The sequence below is a fragment of the Mobula birostris genome, chromosome 13, assembly GCF_030028105.1.
Source record: "Mobula birostris isolate sMobBir1 chromosome 13, sMobBir1.hap1, whole genome shotgun sequence".
NCBI lineage: Eukaryota > Metazoa > Chordata > Chondrichthyes > Myliobatiformes > Myliobatidae > Mobula > Mobula birostris.
In genome coordinates this window covers 104,413,603-104,437,774 of record NC_092382.1, presented here as the reverse complement: position 1 = coordinate 104,437,774, position 24,172 = coordinate 104,413,603, and the positions used below count along the sequence as shown (strand labels likewise).

Below are 24,172 nucleotides of genomic sequence, written 5' to 3'. Positions count from 1 at the left end.
TCACTCTGTGTATTATCCCGGGAGTATGTGATGGGACGGCATGGTGGGAGGTTCACTCTCTGTCTGACCGCGGGAGAGTGTGATGGGACGCTGTGGAGGGAGCAAATCTCTGTGTATGACCCCGCAAGTGTGTGTGGGACGGTGTGGAGGGAGATTAACTCTGTGCCTGACCCCGAGAGTGTGCTATGTGAGCTTGTGAGAAAGCTTTATTCTGTGCCTCACCCCGGGAGTGTGTGCTTGAATGGTGTGCAGGGAGCTTCAATATTTGTTTTCGATCCCGGAAGTGTGTTCTGTGAAGTTGTGGAGGTAGCTTTTCTCTGTGTCAGACCACCTGGAGTGTGTGTTGGGATTGTGTGGAGGGAGCATCGATCTGTGTCTGATCCCGGGAGTGCGTGATGTAAAGGTGTTTAGTGGTTGATCTTGGGAGTGTGTGCTTGGATTGTGTAGAGGAAGCTTCACTCTGTGTGAGATCCCGGGAATGTGTGATGGGACAGTGTGGAGGGATTTTCACTCTGTGTCTGATCCCGGGAGTGTGTGATGGGACGGTATGGTGGGAGGTTCACTTTGTGTCTTAAACCGGGACTGTGTGATGGGACGGTCTGGAAGGAGTGTATCTCGGTGTCTGACCCCCGGAGTGTGTGATGGTGCGGTGTGAAGGAGCTTCGTTCTGTGCCTAATCCCGGTAATATGTGATAAGACGGTGTGGAGGGAGCTTCACTCTGTGTCTGACCCCGAGAGTGTGTGATGGGACGGTATAGAGCGAGCTTCATTATGTACCTGAACACGGGAGTGAGTGATGGGACGGTGTGGAGAGTGGCTCATTATATATTGGACCAGGGGTATGTGTGAATACACGATGAGGATGTGTCTGACTCCGGGAGTGTGAGAAGGGATGGTATGTGCCAGATTCACACACTGAAGACCGTGGAGTGTGTGATTAGATGGAGTGGAGGGAGCTTCGCTCTGTGTCTGATCCCGTTAGTGTGTGATGGGACGGTATGGAGGGATATTCACTCTGTGTCTGACCCTGGCAGAATGTGATGGGACTGTGTGGAGGGAGACCCACTCTGTGCATGACCCCAGGAGTGTGTGATGGACAGTGTGGAGGGAGATTCACTCTGAGTCTGACCCCGGGAGTGTGTGATGGGACGGTGTGGAGGGAGACGCTCTCTGTGTCTGACCCCGGTAGTGTGTGATGGGACGGTGTGGAGGGAGATTCACTCTGTGTCTGGCCCCGGGAGTGTGTGATGGGACGGTGTGAAGGGAGATTCACTCTGTGTCTGACCCCGGGAGTGTGTGATGGGACGGTGTGGAGGGAGATTCACTCAGTGTCTGACCCCGGGAGTGTGTGATGGGACGGTGTGGAGGGAGATTCACTCTGTGTCAGACCCCGGGAGTGTGTGATGGGACGGTGTGGAGGGAGATTCACTATGTGTCTGACCCCGGGAGTGTGTGATGGGACGGTGTGGAGGGAGACTCACTCTGTTTCTGACCACGGGAGCGTGTGATGGGATGGTGTGGAGGGAGACGCACTCTGTGTCTGACCCCGGGAGTGTGTGATGGGACGGTGCGGAGGGATTTCACTCTGTGTCTGACCCCGGGAGTGTGTGATGGGACGGTGTGGAGGGAGATTCACTCTGTGTCTGACCCCGGGAGTGTGTGATGGGACGGTGTGGAAGGAGCTTCACTCTGTGTCTGACCCCGGGAGTGTGTGATGGGACGGTGTGGAGGGAGATTCACTCTGTGTCTGACCCCGGGAGTGTGTGATGGGACGGTGTGGAGGGAGATTCACTCTGTGTCTGACCCCGGGAGTGTGTGATGGGACGGTGTGGAGGGAGATTCACTCTGTGTCTGACCCCGGGAGTGTGTGATGGGATGGTGTGGAGGGAGATTCACTCTGTGTCTGACCCCGGGAGTGTGTGATGGGACGGTGTGGAAGGAGCTTCACTCTGTGTCTGACCCCGGGAGTGTGTGACGGGACGGTGTGGAGGGAGATTCACTCTGTGTCTGACCCCGGGAGCGTGTGATGGGATGGTGCGGAGGGAGATTCACTCTGTGTCTGACCCCGGGAGCGTGTGATGGGATGGTGCGGAGGGAGATTCACTCTGTGTCTGACCCCGGGAGTGTGTGATGGGACGGTGCGGAGGGATTTCACTCTGTGTTTGACCCCGGGACTGTGTGTGTGTCAGACCCTTATTGTTCTGTTGCAGCTGAACCTGATGTATCGTACGCTGAAATTAATTTCAAGACCGTCTCGGAGCCCCGGATCCGGACAGATCGAGGTGAGTTTCACGTTTGTTGGTTGTTCCTGTTTGGCTGATGTTTCCACTCTGTCGAGACATCTCAGGGTAAGCACACAGTTAACCCTTGTGATTCCGTGTTTGGGATTCACATGGGGGGAACGAGTCAGAGATTTGACGAGGAGAGAACGGTCTTTCATGGTGTGCGGTGTGTTGCGCCGTGGGGTGGGGGCGGAATAAAGGGAGCGTCCGGGGATGGAGTGAGTAGCGTGTGCTTTGGGACCGATTGGCGGGTACAGATGGCTTAGCATGAGTAGTGTGGAGGCACGGGCAATGAGGAGGTAGCGCTGTGGGGCGGGGGTGGTGGAGATGCGTTAACACCGTGTCGCGTTGACGAGGAGGAACACTTGGGAGAGACGGTGAGGAGGGTGCGCGGTATATATCCTTAACCACTCTCTCCCTTTTCTAACCCCACTCGCTTTTCCCTCTTTCCCGTTCTCTAACCACCCTCCCCTTCTCTTACCCCGTCTCCTCTCACCCTCTCTCCCGTCACTCTCTAACTGTTTCCCCGACTATCTCCCACCGACCTGTTCTCTTCGCCCTTTCTCATTGCCCCCTCTCTCTCCCGTCTTTCCTTTATCACAGTCACCGTCTCTACCACTCTCGGACTCTCGGTCTCCCCCTCGCACTCTTTCCCTCTCTCTCTGCTCACTCTCACCATCCCCCCCCACTGTTCCGCTCACTGTTCTCCCATCCTTTCTTTCCACCTCTCCCTGCCCCTAAGTTTGCCGCTCATCTCCTGTTCCTCCTGTATATCCACCCCTCTCACCCGCTCTCCGCCGCTCTTCCCCCTCGCTCTTTCCCCTCTCTCTGAATTTCTCTTGTTCTCTCTTCTCCATCCCTCTCCCACTCTTCTACCGACCCTCCCTCACCCTTCTCTTTCCACTCTCTTTCATCTCTCAGACCTCTCACTCCGCTCTCCCCCGACACAGTCTTCCCCCTCTCCCACTCTCCCACTGTCTCCCTTTTCTCTCTCCGTTCTCTCTCCCCATTCTTTCTCTCGCATTTCCCTGCCCAATTCCCACATCGCGCTCTCCCCTCTCTGTCCATCGTTTTCCACTCTCTCTGTCTCCCTCTCTCTGAGCATCGCTCTCCCTTTCTGCCTCCTGGTGTCTCTCCTCTCTCTGCCCCTTCTCCCTCACCCTCTCTCTCGCTGCCTCAGCCCTATTCTCCTTCTTACTTATTCCACTCTCTATTCCCTCACCTCCTCTCACCCCCGTCTCTCCCCGACGCCCTCCCTATTGTCTACCGCTCTCACTCTCTTCATTATTAGACCAGAAGACAAAGGAGCAGAAACCGGCCATTCGGCCCATTAGACTGTTCCGCCATTTTCTCATGAGCTGATCCATTCTCCCATTTAGTCCCACTCCCCTCGCCTTCTTACCGTAACCTTTGGTGCCCTGGCTACTCAGATACCTATCAATCTCTGCCTTAAATACACCCAATGACTTGGACTCCACTGCCGCCCATGGCAACAAATTCCACAGATTCAGCACCCTCTGGCTAAAAAAAAATCTTCGCATCTCTGTCCTGAATGGTCGCCCCTCAATCCTTAAGTCATGTCCCGTCGTACTAGACTCCCCCACCATGTGAAACAATTTTGCCACATCCACTCTGTCCGTGGTTTTCAATTTTTAAATGTTTATATGAGGTCCCCCTTCATTCTTCTGAACTCCAAGGAATACAGTCCAAGAGCGGACAAACGTTCCTCATCTGTTAACCTTCTCATTCCCGGAAACAGTCTAGTGAATTTTATCTGTATCCTTTCCAACGTCAGCGCATCCTTTCTTAAATAAGGAGCCCGAAACTGCCCATAGTACTCCAAGTGAAGTCTGACCAGTGTCTTATAGAGCCTCAACATCACATCCTTGCTCCTATACTCTATTCCTCTGGAAATGAATGCCAACATTGCGTTCCCCTTCTTCACCACCTTTAAGCTTTTAAAAACTTCCCAATCCTCTGTCTTCCCAGTATTTTTTTGCTTCCTTGTATGCCTTCTCCTTTGCTTTAACTTTAGCTTTGACTTCCCTTGTCAGCCACGGTTGTATTTTTTTTTTCCATTCGAAAATTTTGTCTTCACTTCTCGCATAAACTCCACCCACTGCTGCTCTGCCGTCCTTCCCTGAAGTGTCACTTTCCAGTTTACTTTGGCCAGTTCCGCTCGCATGCCACTGTAATTTCCTTTAATCCACTGAAATACCGACACATCAGATTTCGACTTCTCTTTCTCAAATCTCACAGTGAACTCAATCCTGTTATGATCACTGCCTCTTTAGGGTTCCTTCACCTCAATCTCTCTGATCACTTCCGGTTCATTACACACTACCCAGTCTGGTACAGCCGATCCCCTACTGGGCTCAACAACAAGCTGTTCTAAAAAGCCATCTCACAGACATTCTACAAACTCTCTCTCTCGAGATCGAGTGAGGACCTGATTTTCCCAATCCACTCGCATGTTAGAATGTCCCATAATTATCATGATACTTCCCTTCTGAAAAGCTATTTCCTGTTGTAATTTGTAGTCCACATCACTGCAGCTGTTTGGAGGCCCGTATATAACTGGAATGAAGAGCCTTTTTATCCCTGCAATTTCTTAGCTCAACCCATAAAGGTTCTGCACCATCCGATCCTATGTCACCTCTTTCTAATGATTTAATATCATTTCTTACCAATAAAGCCACGCCACCCATCTGCCTACCTTCCTATCCTTCCGATACACCGTCTATCCTTGGATGTTCATCTCCCAGAGACATGCATCCTTTAGCCTAACTCCTGGAAAACTCTCTTCAGGACCTCCTCCTTTGTCCTATCTATGTCATTGGTACCAACATGTACCAAGACAACTGGCTGCTCACCCTCCCCCTTCAGAATATTCTGGACCCGATCCGAGACATCCCGTACCCTGGCACCTGGGAGGCAACACACCATGTGGGGATCTCTATCGGGCTCACAGTATTTCCTGTCTGTTCTCCTGACTAAGGAATCCCCTTTGACTACCGCGTTCATCTTTTCCCTCCCTCCCCCCTGCACAACAGCGCCAGGCTCAGTGCCAGAGACCCGGTCACTGTGGCTGTTCCCTGTCAGGTCATCCCCCTCAACAGCATCCAAAAAAAAAAATACCTGTTGCTGAAGTGGGAAGCCACAGGGGTGCTCTTCACTATCCGGGCATTTTCCTTCCCTCTCCTGACAGTCACCCATCTTTTCTGACCCCTGTAGCCTAGGGATGACTACCTCCCTATTGCTCCTGTTTATGACCTCTTCACTTTCCCTGATAAGCAGTAGGTCATCAAGCTGCAGCTCCAGATCCCTAACACGGTCTCTGAGGAGCTGCATCTCGGTGCACCTGGCGCAGATGTGACCATCAGGGAGGCTGGAGGTCTTCCAGGATTCCCACATCTGACACCCTGAGCAAAACACTAACCATGCAGGCATGCTATCTAATTCTACAGGAATGAAACAGGAAAAATAAGTCTACTCACCCACTTACCTCGCCAAACACACGAACTTTTTAAACCGTTAGCTGTGTGAGCCCTGCTGTCCCTAGGTCTGTCTGGGCCGATTCGCCAAGGGGGGAAAAAAAAAAGTTGGCGCTCGCTGTCACCTGTTCCCGTTACCGCCTAAGCCCATTGAGCCAAAGCGCTACACTCTGCTACCTCTGACTCCGCTGCCCGCCCCTACTTCTGCCCACGGTATAGGGTGGTCTTTTGTTTTTTTTTTTAACTATCCGCGTGTCCGGACCATGTCACACGCCTGAGCAGTATCGTCCTTCTTGCACACGAAGAAGTTTTTTTTTTAATATCATCTTTCAGAACTCAGCTCTCACGCCCTTCGTCTTGTCCCGATCGAAAAGACAATCGTTAGAAGTACCCTTCCTTTTTAAACTCTGACTGTCCGACTCTCTTTCCCAGACGGTCTGAACTGCACCTACTCAGAGCTGTACTTTCGGAAAGAGGAACCTCGCATCGATGAGGACGAAGATCCCCCCATTGCCTTGAGACCCGGCGGGCTGCCAACCACTGCACAAACAGGTCAGAGTTCGCAGAAATAACGTCATTTTGGGGGTGGAGGGTCACTTGGTCACTCACGTAACCAAGGTTCTAATGCATCTGCTTTGACCACTTTCTCTGTCAGCTCATTCCACAGACTGGTTACCACCTGGATAACAAAAGTTTCTTACTCGGCTTCCCAATTAAATCCCTTTCCCCTGTCACGTTAGACCTGTGCGCTCTGGTCCTCGATTCTCCAGGTCTAGGGAAAATAACAGTACGCATTCACCGCTCGTGATTTTACACGTCCCTGTAAGGTCACCCTTACGCTCCAAGAATTAAGGACCCAACCTGCACGCCCTCACTCCACCGAGTCCAACATTTCCGTAAGCCTTCCAGCTCTGTGGCCTTTCCGATATCCGGGTGACCATCACTGAACAAGTGCTGCGTCATCGTAAGTGTAGCGTGACCTCCCGACTCCCAGAATAGTGTACCATCTGAGACCTTATTAAAGTCTAGGTACATTACCTCTACTATCCGTGCCTGATCCGTCCTTCCCGATCAAATTCGACCGACAACTGTCCCTGAGCCTCAGACTATCCAGTATATCTCTCTCTCCTCTATTTTCCACCCCTATCTATCTCCTCCCCCCCCTCTCACCAGTCCGTTCTTTCTCCAGCTCTCCATAGAAACATAGACACATAGCAAGCATACAGTATAATATAGGCCCTTCGGCCCACAAAGCTGTGTCGAACATCTCCCTACCTTAGAACTACCTCATCTATATCCTTAGCCCACAATTTTTCTAAGCTCCGTGTTGGCATCGAGGAGTCTCTTGAAATAACCTATCGTTTCCGCCTGCAGCACCGCCGCAGGCAGCCCATTCCACGAATTCACCACTCTCTGCGTAAAAAAAAAATCTTACACCTGACAGCTCATCTACCCGACTTCCAACCACCTTTAAACTATGCCCTCCCGTGCTAGCTAATTCATGAAGAAAAGCCTATAACTATCCAGACGATCAATGCTTCTCATCACCTTGTACACCTCTATTAAGTCAACTGTCATCCTCCGTCGCTTCAAGGAGAAAAAGCCGAGTTCACACAACCTATTCTGATTAGGCATGCTCTCCATTCCAATCAACATCCTTATAATTCTCTCTCCCTCTCTCCCCTCCTCTATCACCCTGTCCCTCTCTCAAAACCTTTCCTCTATTGCCTTCCACTTCCCTTGTCTTCGCCCTCTCCGCACACTGTTATCTCTTCACGACCCCCACCCGTTCTTCCCACCTCTCTTTGTCCCCACGTTTTCCGCTGATCTCCACTCCACGTTTTTCCCTCCTCCCTATCCACCTCTATCTCCCTCTGCCCGACACTCTCTCCTCAGGCCCTTTACCCTCAGTAAAATTCTCCTCTCTCTTCCCCATCCCTTTCCCACTGTTCTCCGCACACTCTCCTTTCTCAATCACCCTCTCTTTCGCTCTAACTCGCACCTTCACTCCCGTCTCACTGTTCCCGTCTTTCTGCAATCTCCCACAGCACACTCCCCCCACCTCTGTTTCTCACTCTCTCTCCCTTTGCTCACCTCGTTCTCATCTCCGCACTGCTCTCGCATTTTCCCGCCCATTGCCCTATCGCTCTGTCCCCGTCCCTGTCCATCGCTTTCACCGTCTCTTCTCTCTCTACTCTGTCTCCCCACTCTCCCAAACCTTCTGCCTCGCCGTCTCTCGGGCACTTTCTCCCCCTCGCTTACACTTCTCTCTCTTCTGTTGTCTCTTCACACTCTCCACGGCTCTCTCTCTCTAATTCTCTACGGCTGTCTCATTCTCTCCCAAATCTGCCTTTCCAACTCTCTCTCCCAGCCGGTTTTACCTGCACCTACTCAGAGCTGACATTCCAGAAAGACGAACCCCTCATCGATGAGGATGCGGGTCCTCGCATTGCCTCCGGAACCGGAGTGATGTCAAATACTTCACAACCATGTCAGGGTTCACCGTAGCGACGCCATTCTGGAAGCGTCACGTGTCATTCGCCCAGGATTTTCAAATTTCTAATTCATCTGCCTCCACCACTTCTCTCGGAGCTCATTCCACCTCCTGTCTGTAATGTAATACAAAAAAAAAAAAAAAATCTGGGTGGAATTGCGGATGGGTGCCTTATTGAGTTGCACATGATGCGAAGATGGGTGGTCCAGTGGAAAATGTTGAAAATTGGCAACAAAAAAAAAGCTCTGCGACGCAGGGTTCCGTGTTGCGGCCGCTTATTTTTTACATTGTACATCAATGATTTGGATTATGGAATAGATGGCTTTGTGGCTAAGTTTGCTGGCGATAGGAAGATAGGTGGACGGGCCGGTACTGCTGAGGAAACGGAGAGTTTGCAGAGAGACTTGGATAGATTGGACGAATGGGCAGAGAAGTGGCAAATGAAGTACAATGTTGGAAAGTGTATGGCTATGCACTTTGGCAGAAAAAATAAACGGGCAGACAATTATATAAATGGAAAGAATTCAAAGTTCTGAGATGCAACGGGACGTGGGAGCCCTTGTACAGGATTCCCTTAACGTTAACCTCCAGGTTGAGTCAGTAGTGAAGAAGGCGAATGCAATGTTGGCATTCATTTCTAGAGAAATAGAGTATAGGAGCAGGGATGTGATGTTGAGGCTCTATAAGGCGCTGGTGAGACCTCACTTGGAGTACTGTGGGCTGTTTTGGTCTCCTTCTTTAAGAAAGGATGTGCTCACTTTGGAGAGGGTACAGAGAAGATTCACCAGAATGATTCCGGGAATGAGAGGGTTAACATATGAGGAACGTATTCCTTGGAGTTTCGAAGAATGAGGGGAGACCTCAGAGAAACATTTGGAATGTTGAAAGGCATGGACAGAGTGGATGTGGCAAAGTTGTTTCCCATGATGGGGGAGTCTTGTACGAGAGGGCATGACTTAAGAATTGAAGGGCGCCCATTCAGAACAGAAATGCGAAGAAATCTTTTTAGTCAGAGGGTGTTGAATCTATGGAATTTGTTGCCACGGGCAGCAGTGGAGGCCAAGTCATTGGATGTATTTAAGGCACAGATTGATAGGTATCTGAGTAGCCAGGGCATCAAAGGTTATGGTGAGAAGGCGGGGGATTTGGACTAAATAGGAGAATGGATCAGCTCATGATAAAATGGCGGAATGGACTCGATGGGCCGAATGGCCTACATCTGCTCTTTGTCTTATGGTCTTATGGGCTTGTGAATATCATGGAAACTTTCCAAATTTTAAGAGGCGTGAACAGATTAGATATGGCAGAGTTGGTTCCCGTGCTTTGGGAGGGCCCGACTACAAGAATGAAGATCGTCCATGTGGAACAGCGATGCGGAGAAATTCCTTTAGTCAGAGGGTGGTAAATCTGTGGAATTTGTTGTGGAGGCCAACTTACTGGTGCATTTAAGGCAGAGATAGATAGGTTCTTCTTTTGCCAGGATATCAAAGGGTATTGGGAGTATGAAGGGGAGTGGGAATGGCTGGATGAATTGGTTCAGCCCATGATTGAATAGCGGGGCAGACCCGAATGACCGAATAGCCTACTTCTGCTACTTTATATGATGGTGTTATGGTCTTGTGGTCTCTCCACAGATGCGCATGAACAGGAGTCGAAACTGAAGATCGGAAATAGATCCAAACGTCAGATCTGCATCCTCCGCCTAGTTACGTCCGCCCTCATCGTGACAGTGATCGGACTCTCGATCCATGGTGAGTGGAACGGTCTCCGGGTGGAGTCAGACCATAAATAAAGAGAGCGGAGCAAACTTTTATCGTGAAACCTCACTGTGACATCGACACGCCCCTTACCGTAACACCGATTAAAACCTATCACCATAACACGGACACTTCCCTAACCGTGATAAAGACACGGCCTTCACCGTACACAATCAAGACTCATCCTGACACCGACACGTCATTCACCATAACATGAACAATGCTGTCACCGTAGAACAGTCACGACCATCCACGAGACACAGATACACTGCTAACCGCGACACGGATAGTGTAGAGGATTGTCAAAGGTTGCAGAGAGGCATTGATAGGATGCAGAAGTTGGCTGAGAAGTGGCAGATGGAGTTCAACTAGGAGAAGTGTGAGGTGGTACACTTTGGAAGGACAAACTCCAAGGCAGAGTACAAAGTAAATGGCAGGATACTTGGTAGTGTGGAGGAGCAGAGGGATCTCAGGGTACATGTCCACAGATCCCTGAAAGTTGCCTCACAGGGGGATAGGGTAGTTAAGAAAGCTTATGGGATGTTAGCTTCCGTAAGTCGAGGGATAGAGTTTAAGAGTCGTGATGTAATGATGCAGCTCTATAAAACTCTGGTTAGGCCTCACTTGGAGTACTGTGTCCAGTTCTGGTCTCCTCACTATAGGAAGGAAGTGGGTGCATTGGAAAGGGTACAGAGGAGATTTACCAGGATGCTGCCTGGTTTAGACAGTATGCATTATGATCAAAGATTAAGGGAGCTAGGGCTTTACTATTTGGAGAGAAGGAGGATGACAGGAGACATGATAGAGGTGTACAAGATAATAAGAGGAATAGATAGAGTGGATAGCCAGCGCCTCTTCCCCAGGGCACCACTGCTCAATACAAGAGGACATGGCTTGAAGGTAAGGGGTGGGAAGTTCAAGGCGGATATTAGAGGAAGTTTTTTTTTTTACTCAGAGAGTGGTTGGTGTGTGGAATGCACTGCCTGAGTCAATGGTGGAGGCAGATACACTAGTGAAGATTAAGAGACTACTAGACTGGTATATGGAGGAATCTAACGTCGGGGCTTATGTGGGAGGCAGTGTTTCAGGGTCGGCACAACATTGTGGGCTGAAGGGCCTGTACTGTGCTGTACTATTCTATGTTCTATGTTATACCAAAACACGTCAGCGTGACACTGTCACACCCAACGTGACAATAACATGCCTCTCACCGTGTCACAGACACCCCCTCTCTGTGCCACCAGCACACCCCACACGATGACACAGATAATCCACTCACCATGACACCACCAGGTCCCTTACTCTGACATTTCCCTCGCCGTGACATCGGGATACACTTCTTTGTGACACGGCACAACTCTCGCCGCGGCACAGAAACACCTATCACAGTGACACCGACGCGACCCTCACAGCAACTCGAACAGGCCCCGCACGATACTGACGCAGACACCCATTGTGACAACAACAGAACCTGAACCGGGTCATTGATATACCCCGCAGCGTGTCAGGACAAGCCGACGCCTCTCACTATGACACCCTTCACCGTGACACTGACACAACACTCTGTGTGACCCGCTCGTACGGTGATGCTGACTCAACTGTCACTGTAAACGCTAACCATCCTTTACCATCTCTCTCAGTGTCACAGATTGCCAAGTCTAAGTTCACCCTCGACCGAAACTACCGTGCGTTAAACTCAACCCTTCAATCCAAGATCAACGAGATCGAAACGAAGTTCAGATCTGTCAACAAAACCAAGTCTCAAATCTGTGAACTTCTGTCCAGCAGAAGAGGTGAGGCATTATTCCCCTCTTTAACCCGTTCTGCATCACAGGGCAGGCATATGAGAGGAAACGTCACACTGTGCTTGACATCGGGAATGTGTGAAGAGATGGTGTGGAGGGAGATTCCCTCTGTGTTGGACCGGTGAGTCTGAGATGGTGTTGCGTGGAGGAAGTTTCACCTTATCCCTGAACCCACTAGTGTGCGACGGGATGTTGTGGTGGTGGATTCACTCCGTGTCTAACCACGGGATCGGAAGTCATAACATTACAGCTTCACCCTATTTCTGACTCCGGGAATCTCTGATGTGACAGTATGGATCCCGCTTCGCTCCGTGTCTGACAGGCGGTTTGTGTGACTGAGCAGGGGCCAGAGAGCTTCCCCCCATGCTTGACTCCTGAATAGTGGTATGGCACCGTAGAGAGAGAGTTTCAGTCTGAAACCTGGAGTGTGTGACGGGACGGTGAGGCGGGGGGTTCACTCTGTGTCTGAATCCTGGAGTGAGTGATGGAACGTTGCAGCGGGGGCTTCACTCTGTGACTAAATCCGAGAGTGTGTGATGGGATCCTGGGGAGACAGCTTCAGTCTGTGTCTGACTCCGGGCGTGTGTGATGGGACGGTGCAGAGGGAGCTTCACTTTGTGTCTGAATCCGGTAGTGTGTGATGGGACAGTGCGGATGGAGCTTCTCTCTGTGTCTTGACTCCGGGAGTAAGTGATGAGACTGTGCAGAGGGACGGCCATTTTATGTGAACAGGAGGAATTCTGCAGATGCTGGAAATTCACGCAACACACGTCACAGTTGCTGGTGAACGCAGCAGGCCAGGAAGCATCTCTAGGAAGAGGTACAGTCGACGTTTCGGGCGAGACCGTTCGTCAGGACTAACTGAAGGAAAAGCTAGTAAGAGATCAGAAAGTGGGAGGGCGAGGGGGACACCTTCCTTCCCTTTCTAAATCTTTCTGTCTCTATCTTTGGAAACTGATGTCTACTATAAGAGTACTGACTCTCACAGCTATCTGGACTATTCCTCTTCTCACCCTGTCTCTTGCAAAAATTCCATCCCATTCTCGCAATTCCTCCGTCTCCGCCGCATCTGCTCTCGGGATGAGGCTTTTCATTCCAGGACGAGGGAGATGTCTTCCTTTTTTAAAGAAAGGGGCTTCCCTTCCTCCATCATCAACTCTGTTCTCAAACGCATCTCTCCCATTTCACACACATCTGCTCTCACTCCATCTTCCCGCCACCCGACTAGGAATAGGATTCCCCTGGTCCTCACCTACCACCCCACCAGTCTCCGGGTCCAACATATAATTCCCTGTAACTTCCGCCACCTCCAACGGGATCCCATCACTAAGCAGATTTCCGCGCCCCCCCCCCGCCCCACCCCTGCTTTCCGCAGGGACGCTCCCTACACGACTCCCTTGTCCATTCGTCCCCCCATCCCTCCCCACTGATCTCCCTCCTGGCACTTCTCCTTGTAAGCGTAACAAGTGCTACACATGCCCTTACACTTCCTCCCTTACCACCATTCAGGGCCCCAGACAGTCCTTCCAGATGAAGCGACACTTCACCTGTGAGTCGGCTGGGGTAATATACTGATTCCGGTGCTCCCGATGTGGCCTTCTATCTATCTGTTTTTTCTCCCTCCCCCTTTTCCTTCTCCCTGGGCTTCCTGTCCCATGATCCTCTCATATCCCTTTTGCTAATCACCTGCCCAGCTCTTGGCTCCATCCCACCCCCTCCTGTCTTCTCCCATCATTTTGGACCCCCCTCCCACTCCCACTTTCAAATCTCTTACTAGCTCTTCCTTCAGTTAGTCCTGACGAAGGGTCGCGGCCCGAAACGTAGACAGTAGCTCTTCTTAGAGATGCTGCCTGGCCTGCTGCGTTCACCATCAACGTTGCTGCGTGTTGCTTGATTCTATGTGACAAGGATTGTGCGATTGGATGTTGTGGAGAAAGTCTGACCCCGTGAGTGTGCCATGGGAGGATGAGGCCGGAGCTTCGATTTATGTATGAACACAGTAGTGTGTGATGCGACTATTCAGAGAATGCTGCGCTCTGTGAGCCGCCAGGGAGTTTGTGATGGGACATAAGGGGGTAGATTTACACGTTGATAGTCTCGTGGGTGTGTGATGTGCGTTTGCTAGTGGAGTCATGTGTGTGTCTGACAGCGGGAACAGTGACGCGTGCCTAGATGGTGTTCCACTCTACTCCAGGTCTGACACAAGCAGAGAGTGTGTGTGTGATAGTGTGTTGGAGAGAAAACTTCTGTCTGAAGCTGAATCCGTGTGTTTTCGATGGGACAGTGTGGAAGGAGCCTCACTCTGTATGTATAACCCGGAGGATATGATGCGAACTGGAGACAAGAGCTTCATTCTTCCTCTGTTCCCAAGAATGAGTGACGGGACATTGTGGACAGAACCCCAATTTGTTTCTGACCCGTCAGAAAATGTGTGATTGGATGGCCTGCAGGGAGTTCTACTCTTTCACTGGACCGGGTGCTTGTGATGACGAAGTAGTTTCACTCTGTATCTGATTTCGGGAAGGTATGAATGGACTGTATGGAGGGAGCTTCACTCTGTGTCAGTTCCCGGGTGTGTGTGATGGGAAGGAGTGGAGGGAGACTCACTCTGTGTCTGAGCTCTGGTGTGAGTGATGGGTCCGTAGAGAGACAGATTTATGCTGCCGGTTCGAATGAGGATCAGCTGCTTCAATCAAGGAGCCAGGCAAAACACGGGGAAAAGGAAATCAACAGAAGCACGGCGTCAGCGGACCGGTGCGTGACACTTCTCTCATGTCGGGTGTGTATGATGGGGTGATGGAACTATGTGTTTGACGCTGTGTGCGTGTGATGGTAAGCTATGGCGATGGAGGGTGGGAGGTGAGTGCGTGGGGGTGGGGGTGGGTGTGTCTGCCAACGGGAACGGTGACGCTTGCCAGGATAGAATTCCGCTCTGTGTCTGGTACCGGGAGTGTGTGATAGGACGGTGCGGAGGGAGCTTCTTGTGTATCTGACCCCTGTGTTGTGTGAGGTGACGGGGAAGAAGGAGCATCAGACTGTGTCTGACCACGGTGAGATGGGGTTGAAAGTGTTTTATTTCATTTTACATCGGAGAAGTCCCTCCTGGATCGCTCCCAGAGAACCTGTCTGAAGAATCTTTCCGTCTTCAACAGCATTCGCTCCATCCTCGAAAACAACATCTCCGTCCTCAACTCCGATCTCTCAGCCCTGAATGAAATACACACCGATCTCCATCATCAATTCAATCAGCTCTAAACGAACAACAGAACCATCACCAAAATCAATGCTCAGATTTGCCAAAATCTCACCAGGAGAAGAGGTGAGATGACATCCCCCGTTTCCCCTGCTCCATATCACAGGGGGTGAGAGAGGGGCAGGGAAGTAGGGGAGAGATTCACTCCATCTTTTACCCCGGGAGTGTGAGATAGAACAGTGTGGTGTGAGTTTCATTCTGTGTCTGATCCTGGGACGGTGTGATGGACAGTGTGTAGGAAGCTCCACGATTTATCTGACACTGGAAAGTGTGATGGGACCATGTGGTAGGAGCGACATCTACTGATTGACCCCGGGAGTGTGTGACGGGACGGAGTGGAAATAGTTTCCCTTTGTGTCTGACTTTGGAAAGTGCGATGGGACATTGTGGAAACAGTGACACCTACTGTCTAACCCCGGGAGTGCATGATACTGCATGATGCTGCAAGACGGGTATAACTTCTTCGTGCGTCTGACGCTGACTGAGTGAAGAGCTCATGCAAAATGAGCTTCACTCTGCGTTTGACATCGAATCTCTGTGATAGCTCAGAAGAAGAGAGCTTCGCTCTCTGTCTGATCCCAGAAGTGTGTGATGAGCCGGTGTGGAGGGAGATTCACTTTGCGTGTCTGACCCTGGGAGTGTGTGATGGGACGGTGTGGAGAGAACTTCACTCTGTGTCTGGACCCAGGTGTGTGTGATGGGACGGTGTGAAAGGAGCTTCACTCTATGGCTGACACCGGGAGTGTGTGATGGGACGATATGGAGGGATCTTCATTCTGGGTCTGAACACGGCAGTGTGTTATGGGACGGTGTGGAGAAGATTCACTCTGTGTCTGACCCAGGGAGTGTATGATGGGACGGTGTGGAGAATATTCACTGTGTGTCTGACCCCGGGACTGTGATGGGACGGTGTGGAGGGAGCTTCACTGTGTGTCTGACCCCGGGAGTGTGTGATGGGACGGTGTGGAGAAGATTCACTGTGTGTCTGACCCAGGGAGTGTATGATAGGACGGTGTGGAGGGAGCTTCACTCTGTGTCTCATCCCGGGAGTTTGCATTTGAACGGTGTGGAGAGGGGTTGACTTTTTCTTATCCCAGTCAATGCAACGGGATCTATGGAGGGAGATTCACGGTTTCTTGTTCCTGAGTTGCAGATCAAACGTGTCTTCAGGACTGGAGCAAAAGTGAAGATCGGTGTTATTTTATATCCACGTTTATAAAATCTTATGATGGTGCGAAAAAACATTGTTCAGAATTTGATGCAAGTCTGCTCGAAATAAATTCAAACGAGGAAAAGGTATGTCTTATCATGAGAAGAAATTTCAATAATCAAGATCTCCTGGGGTGAGACACACAGTTGTCCTCCCTGTACACCATCCCACCACACAGTCTTGGTGTGAGACACAGTGTGAAACTCCTTCCACATCGTCCCATCAGACATTCCCAGAGTCACACACCGTGAAGAACCCTTAACGCCGTTCCTTCGCACACTCCCTGGCTCACACACAGTTTGAAGCTCACTCCGCACGGTCACATAACACACTCCCGTGGTCAGACACAGATTGAAACTCCTTCCATATCGTCCCATCCCACACTCATGGGTTCAGGCATTGTGGGAGGCTCCTTTAAAAACATTAATTAATTAAGTTTAATTTCGCAGAATGCTGTTTCCAAAGCTCTCGTCCTTGAATACGAAACATACTGGACTGGAAATTGCGAGGCCGGGTGAGATTCAGGTCGTTACTGGCCTGTGACTTGGGAAGTGGGCAGTGGGATTAGTTTGGTGACGCACCGGTGATGTGGGGAGTGAGCGATAGTAGATTGGATTCTGTTACATGGCTGTGGGGGAGAGCGTAGGGAAATGACAACAATTTGGGGAGTGATACGGGTCTGTGGGGAGAAACTGGGTCATGGGGATTAGTCTCGGGATAGATGCGGGGCTGTGTGGAAAGTGGGTCAGGGGATTAATTTTGTGGCGTTCTCGGGTGATCTGCTTGAGCTGTTTTGACCCTGTTGAAATTGTTTAACCTCCTTTGACAGGGAAGTGGCTTCTCGTTTTATGTACAAGGATTACAATGGGACGCTCTTCTGTCGTAGCTGCGACTCGGAAGAATGGAGGATCTATTGCAATCGTCAACACCGTTTCATCTGCGAGAAGAGTGCACATTCGTGCACGGATATTTCTGAAAAGATCCAGAATCTCTGTGAACAGTCCATAGGGCCAACTTGAAACACATTGCAATCCGTTTTTTTTTCTCCCCCGTCTCTCTTCCCCTCTCTTATCCACCTAATCCTCAAATTCCATCTTCCCCTAATCTGTCCGTCCCCAACCATTCTCCTCCACTACTCGCATCTCATTCCCCCAACACTCTCCTACATTCCTCTTTCCCCATCAATCTCCTTCTTTCTCGACATCTCTCCCACTCTTCTCCCCTCCCTGCACCGCTCTCCACCCCTCCTTCAGAGTTATCTCTGCCCCTCCTCTCCACCCACTCTCACCTCACTCCTGTGCACTCTGATTCACAGATACCCGACCCTGGGGTAAAGGACTGTGCGCGCTCACTCTATCTATGCCCCTCGGGGTTTTATCCACCTCTATAATGTCATGCGTGCTCTCCAAAGAATAATCTCCTCACGCCAGCCCAGTCTCCACAACTCAGCCAGTCGAATTCTGGCAACATCCTCGTAAGTCTCCCTCTGCACTCTTTCCGGTTCATCTTTCCGATAGCAGGGCGACCCGAACCAAATGCAGTACTCCAAGTGTGGCCTCACCAATGTCTTGTACAACTGCAATGTGACCTCCCGAATCCTATACTCAGTGACGAGCAGCGTGCCACATGTCCTGTCTGTCTGCAGCGCATATTTGTAACCGCAATCACGGTCTGATCTGTTGTCTGTGACTGATACCACCTGAGAGTTGATAATTTGCACAACTAGTTGTGCGGAAATATTCAAATTTAATGTAAGTTCCAAAAATTAATAAAAACAGCAAATAGCTGAATATCGAGGGTGATCATGGATTCAGGAAGCGTTTAGTAATCTGATGGTGGAAGGGAAGTAACTTGTTTTAAACCGTTTAGTGCGGGCCGTCAGGCTCCTGTACCTCCTCCCCGATAGTACTGATGATGACAGGGCATTTCCCGGGTGGTGAGGGTCCTCAGTAATGGATGCGGTTCCTCTTGAACATGTCCCCGATGGAGGGGAGAGTTGTGCCCGTGATGGAGCTGATTGATCTAGAAACGTCTTCAGCCTCTGGCGACCCTCTGCGTTGCAGCCTCCACACCAGGCGGCCATGTGACTGACCAGAATGCTCACCGCCGTACAACCTGAGACATTCGCGAGTTTTCAATGGCAGACAACTACTGCTCAAACTCCTAACGTTTTAATCCCCTCTATAACGACAGAGATATGGACGCCGGTAAAGGTACCTGCAGAGTCAGACTCAGACTAGAAATAACCAGAGGACAATAAGGAAACCCAGGAGGAAATGGGTCTCCTGCGGTTGAGCACTGAGTGTTCACACGAGTCTTTTAACTACAGATATTCCACGAAGGAATGTGGGAGGCAATAATTGTCAGTCTGAGTCTCAAATGGAAAGTAACACCTCTCCATACTCCAGGCAATTTGTGTGCCGAACCTGGATGAACGTGCCCTTGTCAGTTAAATAACATGCTCTTCCAGAGAAGCCATCACGGCTGCAGCCTACGAAGTCCTCCTCAGGACTGCCTCGAGCAAATTGATTCTGCGAGTTAAAGTCCCCCAAGACATCTGCTGTTCCATTCTTACATGCCTCAGATGTTCCCCTGTTTCTTGCCTGTGACACTGTAATGATGTTATTCCGTGGCCAAGTGACGACTCACACCAGTGATTTTTCCCGTTACTATTCGTTATCTCCACCCAGATGGATTCAATATTCTGCCCCTTAGCTCTTATATCGTCTCTCACAATCGCCCTGATCTCATCATTAATGAAGCCTGCGACCCGACATCCTTAACCTTTCTGCCTATCCTTCTGTATTGGCTGATATACTTGGTTATTTAATTTGCAATCCTCTCCACCCTGCAACCACTTTTCTATAATGGCGACTTAATCACAGCCTTTGTACTGATTTGTGCCACAAGTTCACTGACTTTATTTGGAAAACTAGGGACATTCAGATAAAGTGCTTTTACACTCAATGGGCTTTTAAAGTCATGTCAACTTTCTCTCTTTACACTGTAATTTTCTTCGCTTCACTTCACTCCAGTATTACTTTTCTCCTTTTTTTTTAAAATTTTCGATGGCTAAGGAGGTGGTGCAGGAGGGAGGGCCCCAAGTTTCTGTACAATTGAGACTTGTTCCAGGGAAAGTGGGACCTTCTCCGACGGGATGGTTTGCACCTGAACTGGAGGGGGACTAACATCCTTGTGGGAAGCTTTGCAAGTGCTGATCCGGGCACGTTCTACTGGATTTACAGCGGGAGGGGAACCAAAGTGTTAGAGAAGATAGTGAGAGGGAGGAGGATAAAGGTCATCCGAGAACTGCAAGTATAGTGCATGGAGTAAATCCGGATCTAACGTATACAGGGGCTTTAACGATAGACAAACAGAATAAAGGGTGTAAAGTTAGTAAGGCAGAAGGGCTAAACTGCGTGTACTTCAATGCAAAAAGCATCAGGAGCAAAGGTAATGAACTGTGAGCTTGGCCACATACATGGAAATATGAATTAGTGGCCATTACAGAGGCTTGGCTGGCAGCAGGGCAGGAATGGATTCTCAATATTCCTGGATTTCAGTGCTTTCAAAGGGATAGAGAGGGGTGGGGGGAATGTGGAGGAGGGATAACATTACTGGCCAGGGATACTATTAGACAGACAAAAAGAGTGGGTAATGTAGCAGGATCCTCTTTTGAGTCAGTATGGGTGGAAGTCAGGAACAGGAAGGGAACAGTTACTCTATTGAAAGGGTGCTATTGGCCCCCTGGTAGCAGCGGAGATACCAAAGAGCAGATTGGGAGGCACATTTTAGAAAGGTGCAAAAATAACTTTATTAAATTTAATGACTTTAACTTCCCTAATATTGATGGGCACCTGGTTAGTTCCAATGGCATAGACAGGGTAGAGTTTGATAAGTGTGTCCAGGACGGATTCCCGTTAGAGTATGTCGACAAACGGACTTGGGGGAATGCCATACTAGATCTTGTAATATGTAACGAACGGGCTCAGGTCACAAATATCTCAGTGGGTGAGCATCTGGGGAACAGTGACCACCGCGCCCTGGCCTTTAACATTATCATGGGAAATCAGAGAGGACAGAAAGATTTTTAATTGGGAAAGGGAAAATTATGAGGCTATAAGGCTAGCACTTGCGGGTGTGAATTGGGATGATGCTTTTGCAGGGAAATGCAGTGTGGACATATGGTCGATGTTTAGGGATATCGTGCAAGATGTTAGGGATAAATTTGTCCCGGTAAGGAAGATAAAGAACGGTAGGGTGAAGAAACGATGGGTGTCAAGTGAGATGGAGAATCTAGTCGGGTGGAAGAAGGTAGCATAATGAGGTTCAGGAAGCAAGGATCAGATCGCTCTATTGAGGAATATCGGGTAGCAAGAAAGGAGCTTAATAAATGAATTTCCACCTCATTTCCAGCCTTCACGACTCCATTTCTCTTCACAATTGTACTCACTGGTGCCATCCTATCAAACAAGTGTTCTATTTTAATTTGAACATTCTGCAAAATGTCCACCTGAAGGCATACGATGGGCCAGCTTTTAAATTTCAGCCCTGTAAACCATTGGAACTACTACCTGATGCACAGTAGCCCTGTCCTCACTTGCAGGCCCGGTGTCTGGTCTCCATTTCCTCATTAACACCCCAGCGTTGAGATAATATCCCACTGACTCTCTCTGAACCAGTTGTTTGGTGAGAACTGTCTCCTTAAAGCTACCATTTCAGAATCTTTATTCTGATCCTCTATAAATTCCTTCCTCGATAAGGACAAACTTTTCTCAAACACCTTACTCTCATCAGCTTTACTACCCTCTAAGTCCTGCTGGAATATGGAAGGTAGAAAAGTCTGTGACACATCATCGTACTTTACACCCCTGGTGTTGCTATCATGGGCCTCAGCAGACTTTCTAAACATGCTTTGAGTTACCACACGGGCAGGGAAAATATCAGTCCCTCTGTCTGGATCATTAGCAGCAGCTTGATCATTAGTTGAACTGTTAAATGAACCTTACCGTGAAGAGTTGTCAACCTCCCCTTTTGTTTACTAAACTTAGCACGATCACCAGACTTATAACTACCATGTTTATACTATGGAAGAGGCCAAACAATCCTTCTACCTTATTCCTGCGACTTTTCTTCAGACCTGTCTCAATAGCAACATCTACCGATAGTCCCTCCTGGTCACAACAGCACTTCAAATTTTGTCTTTCCACGCCCCAAACTTGAACAACATCACAACCTTGAAGGTGTTTACCTCCACATGTCCAAACAAAATTTAACAGAGTGGCACACACTTCCTCAGCAGACTTTTGTCCTGCAAGCAGGGTCAAAGGTCGCAAAACCAATTCAACCTTCACAAGTACTTTATTGAAAAGCCAGGGACAACACTTTTTTCCAATATTTTCAGTAACGTTGACTTCAGCAATTTTTATCTTATTACTAAATTTTAGAACACTGTCTAATACAAGTAGCTGAGAATTCTCTATTTCCACTGGTACCCTTATTCACTGAACCAAGGTCATCTGACACAAATGAACTGTATTCCTTTCCAACCAAGTCAGACACCTCAGATTCTAACTGAGCTGCAACACAAGGTTCAGTACCCCATGAAACCACAGTTACTTCAACAACCTGAATACAGGCAATCGGGACAGCTGCCTCTTCCGGACTTTCATCCCTTCCCCCAGTTTCGAATTCATGGTCACCCCGAGCCTCCCAACTCTCACCTGGAGCAAACTCAACCCCCGTGGGTTAAAACAAACTCCTCTGCTGTCTTAGCAGACCCCCACAGGGTGTCGGCATCTCCTTCATCGAGATATGCCCTTACATCATCAGGAACTCAATTTTTAAATTCATCAAAGAACACAAGCTCTCTCCTGAGCTGTAAAAATCAGCAGGGTCTAACACTAAACCTCTCAGCTGCCACATCTCCCTCTCGAACGGTCTCTGTCTTTCTGCCTCTTCTCTCTCGAGCTGTTTCAGGAGCAACTCCTGCTCCATTTTAATTTTTCCAGCTGAAACTGAAGCTCAGCCTCAGTAAGTACTTTACCGTCAGCAAACATTTTCAACACATCCTCGGTAAATTGTTTCGTCGAAATATAATATTCAACTATTTTTCTTTGAATTTCTACCTTAGTCAGACCTTCTTTACCGTGTTAAGTTCCAATTCCTCAACAATTGTCCACAGCTCGTCCTTTTTAGTTCTCTTCAAAACCACAGGGTTTGCGATGCCAGGAATTTCCTAACATCCATTTCTGCTGTTTTTCAAGACGACCAAATCAAAAGGGATTTTCCCCAATCATTTCAAACAAGCCCCCCAGACAATATGTTCATGTCTCGGACGCAGGCCCCAATTTTGTCTCGTACCCCCTGACGGGTTACAGAACCAGCAGAAATGGAAAACACTTTGGAGTCCATATTGCTATTAACTGATTGTATTTAATAGTAACTACGCAATATCGAGCCAAGTTGGAAGCCCAGGTTAAGCAAATGGATGCCAGTAGACTATGGCAGGGTCTAAATGAGATCACTGGGCGCAACGAAAAGTCTGGGAATATCAATAACTGTGGCGCTTCTCTTCCTGAAGAACTTAACGTATTCTACGCAAGATTCGAACAGAAGAGCAGAGCCCAGCTCCCTCCGGATGAACCGGACCTGGTGGCATCGAGATTCACCGTCACCGAGGAGGGCGTTAGAATTGCCTTCCTTTTGGGCCTATGGCCGACAATGAATTCAAATGGACTGAACCTCAGGGATTCTTGAATTAATATTGAACAGTACGGGAGCCCCATCCTCACAGTTTTTTCCCCCATTTTTCACACAATATGTTTTAATCATGGCCTTAAGCGTGGAGTTGCACCGTTCCAAGGCTCCTCGGACTCTGTGTGATATGCAGATGACCCAGTGTGCTTAGCTCCCAGTTTTCCAAACATCCCCAGGAATGTTCTCGAAGTAAAGTTACTACGCTGCTCAAATTTAATTTCTTTGGGCAGACTTACCAGTGTGTAACTCTTACGGAATGCTTTATCACAGTCTAGGCCTTGATGTTTCCGAGAGGCACGGCCTCAGGCAACCCAGACACAGCACACATAACAGTTAGCACATGCTGATGATCAGATGCTGTCTTTAGCAATGGGCCAACACAATCCGCTATGATCCAAGAAAAAGGTTTAGGAAAAGCAGGTATCTGTGTAGTGGTGTTACTTGAATAACCAGAGTAAGCTTCCCCTCAACCTGGCAGGTATGACATGTCCTGCAAAAATTCCGAACATGCTTTCTGAAATGAGGCTAGTAGAATCCCTTCAAAATCCTCTTCACTGTCCATCTCACTCCAAAATGTCCACCTATAGGCATAGAATGCGCTGGGTGTAAAATCTCAGCCCTGTAGTCCTTGGGAAATACTACCTGATGCACAATAGCCTAATATTCAATTGCAGGCCCAGTGGCTGGTCTCCTCTCCCTCGTTAAACCCCATCTCTGAGGTAATATCCCACTGACTCTCTCTGAACCTCCTGTTCTGTGAGAGCTGTCTCCTTTAAAGCTACTATTTCAGAATCTTTATTCTGTTCCTCCATAAATTCCTTCCTCGATAAGGACAAGCCTTTCTCGTCAGCCTTCCTCTCATCAATTTTACTACCCTCTAAGTCCCGCTGGAATATGGAAGGTAGAAACGTCTGTGACACATCATCGTACTTTACACCCCTGGTGTTGCTATCATGGGCCTCAGCAGACTTTCTAAACATGCTTTGAGTTACCACACGGGCAGGGTAAACATCAGTCCCTCTGTCTGGATCATTAGCAGCAGCTTCCTCATTAGTTAAACTGCTAAATCAACCTTACCTTTGAGAGCTGTCAACTTCCCCCCACTCTTTACTAAACTT

At 49.2% G+C, this 24,172-nt stretch overlaps 1 protein-coding gene across 5 annotated transcripts in view; it reads left to right on the top strand.

Annotated features, from left to right (window-relative positions):
- The window catches only part of LOC140207259 (C-type lectin domain family 12 member A-like), a 33,292-nt gene extending 15,224 nt beyond the window's left edge, over window positions 1–18,068 (top strand). For all 5 annotated transcript variants that reach the window (XM_072275710.1, XM_072275706.1, XM_072275709.1 and 2 more), the window contains 7 exons: window positions 2,211–2,282; window positions 6,209–6,328; window positions 9,905–10,021; window positions 11,668–11,820; window positions 16,239–16,381; window positions 16,745–16,809; window positions 17,125–18,068. In XM_072275710.1, coding sequence (XP_072131811.1) covers window positions 2,211–2,282; window positions 6,209–6,328; window positions 9,905–10,021; window positions 11,668–11,820; window positions 16,239–16,381; window positions 16,745–16,809; window positions 17,125–17,314 — 860 coding nt within the window. In that variant the 3' untranslated portion in view covers window positions 17,315–18,068. The remainder of the gene's footprint in view (window positions 1–2,210; window positions 2,283–6,208; window positions 6,329–9,904; window positions 10,022–11,667; window positions 11,821–16,238; window positions 16,382–16,744; window positions 16,810–17,124) is intronic.
- Window positions 18,069–24,172: the final 6,104 nt, after the last annotated feature.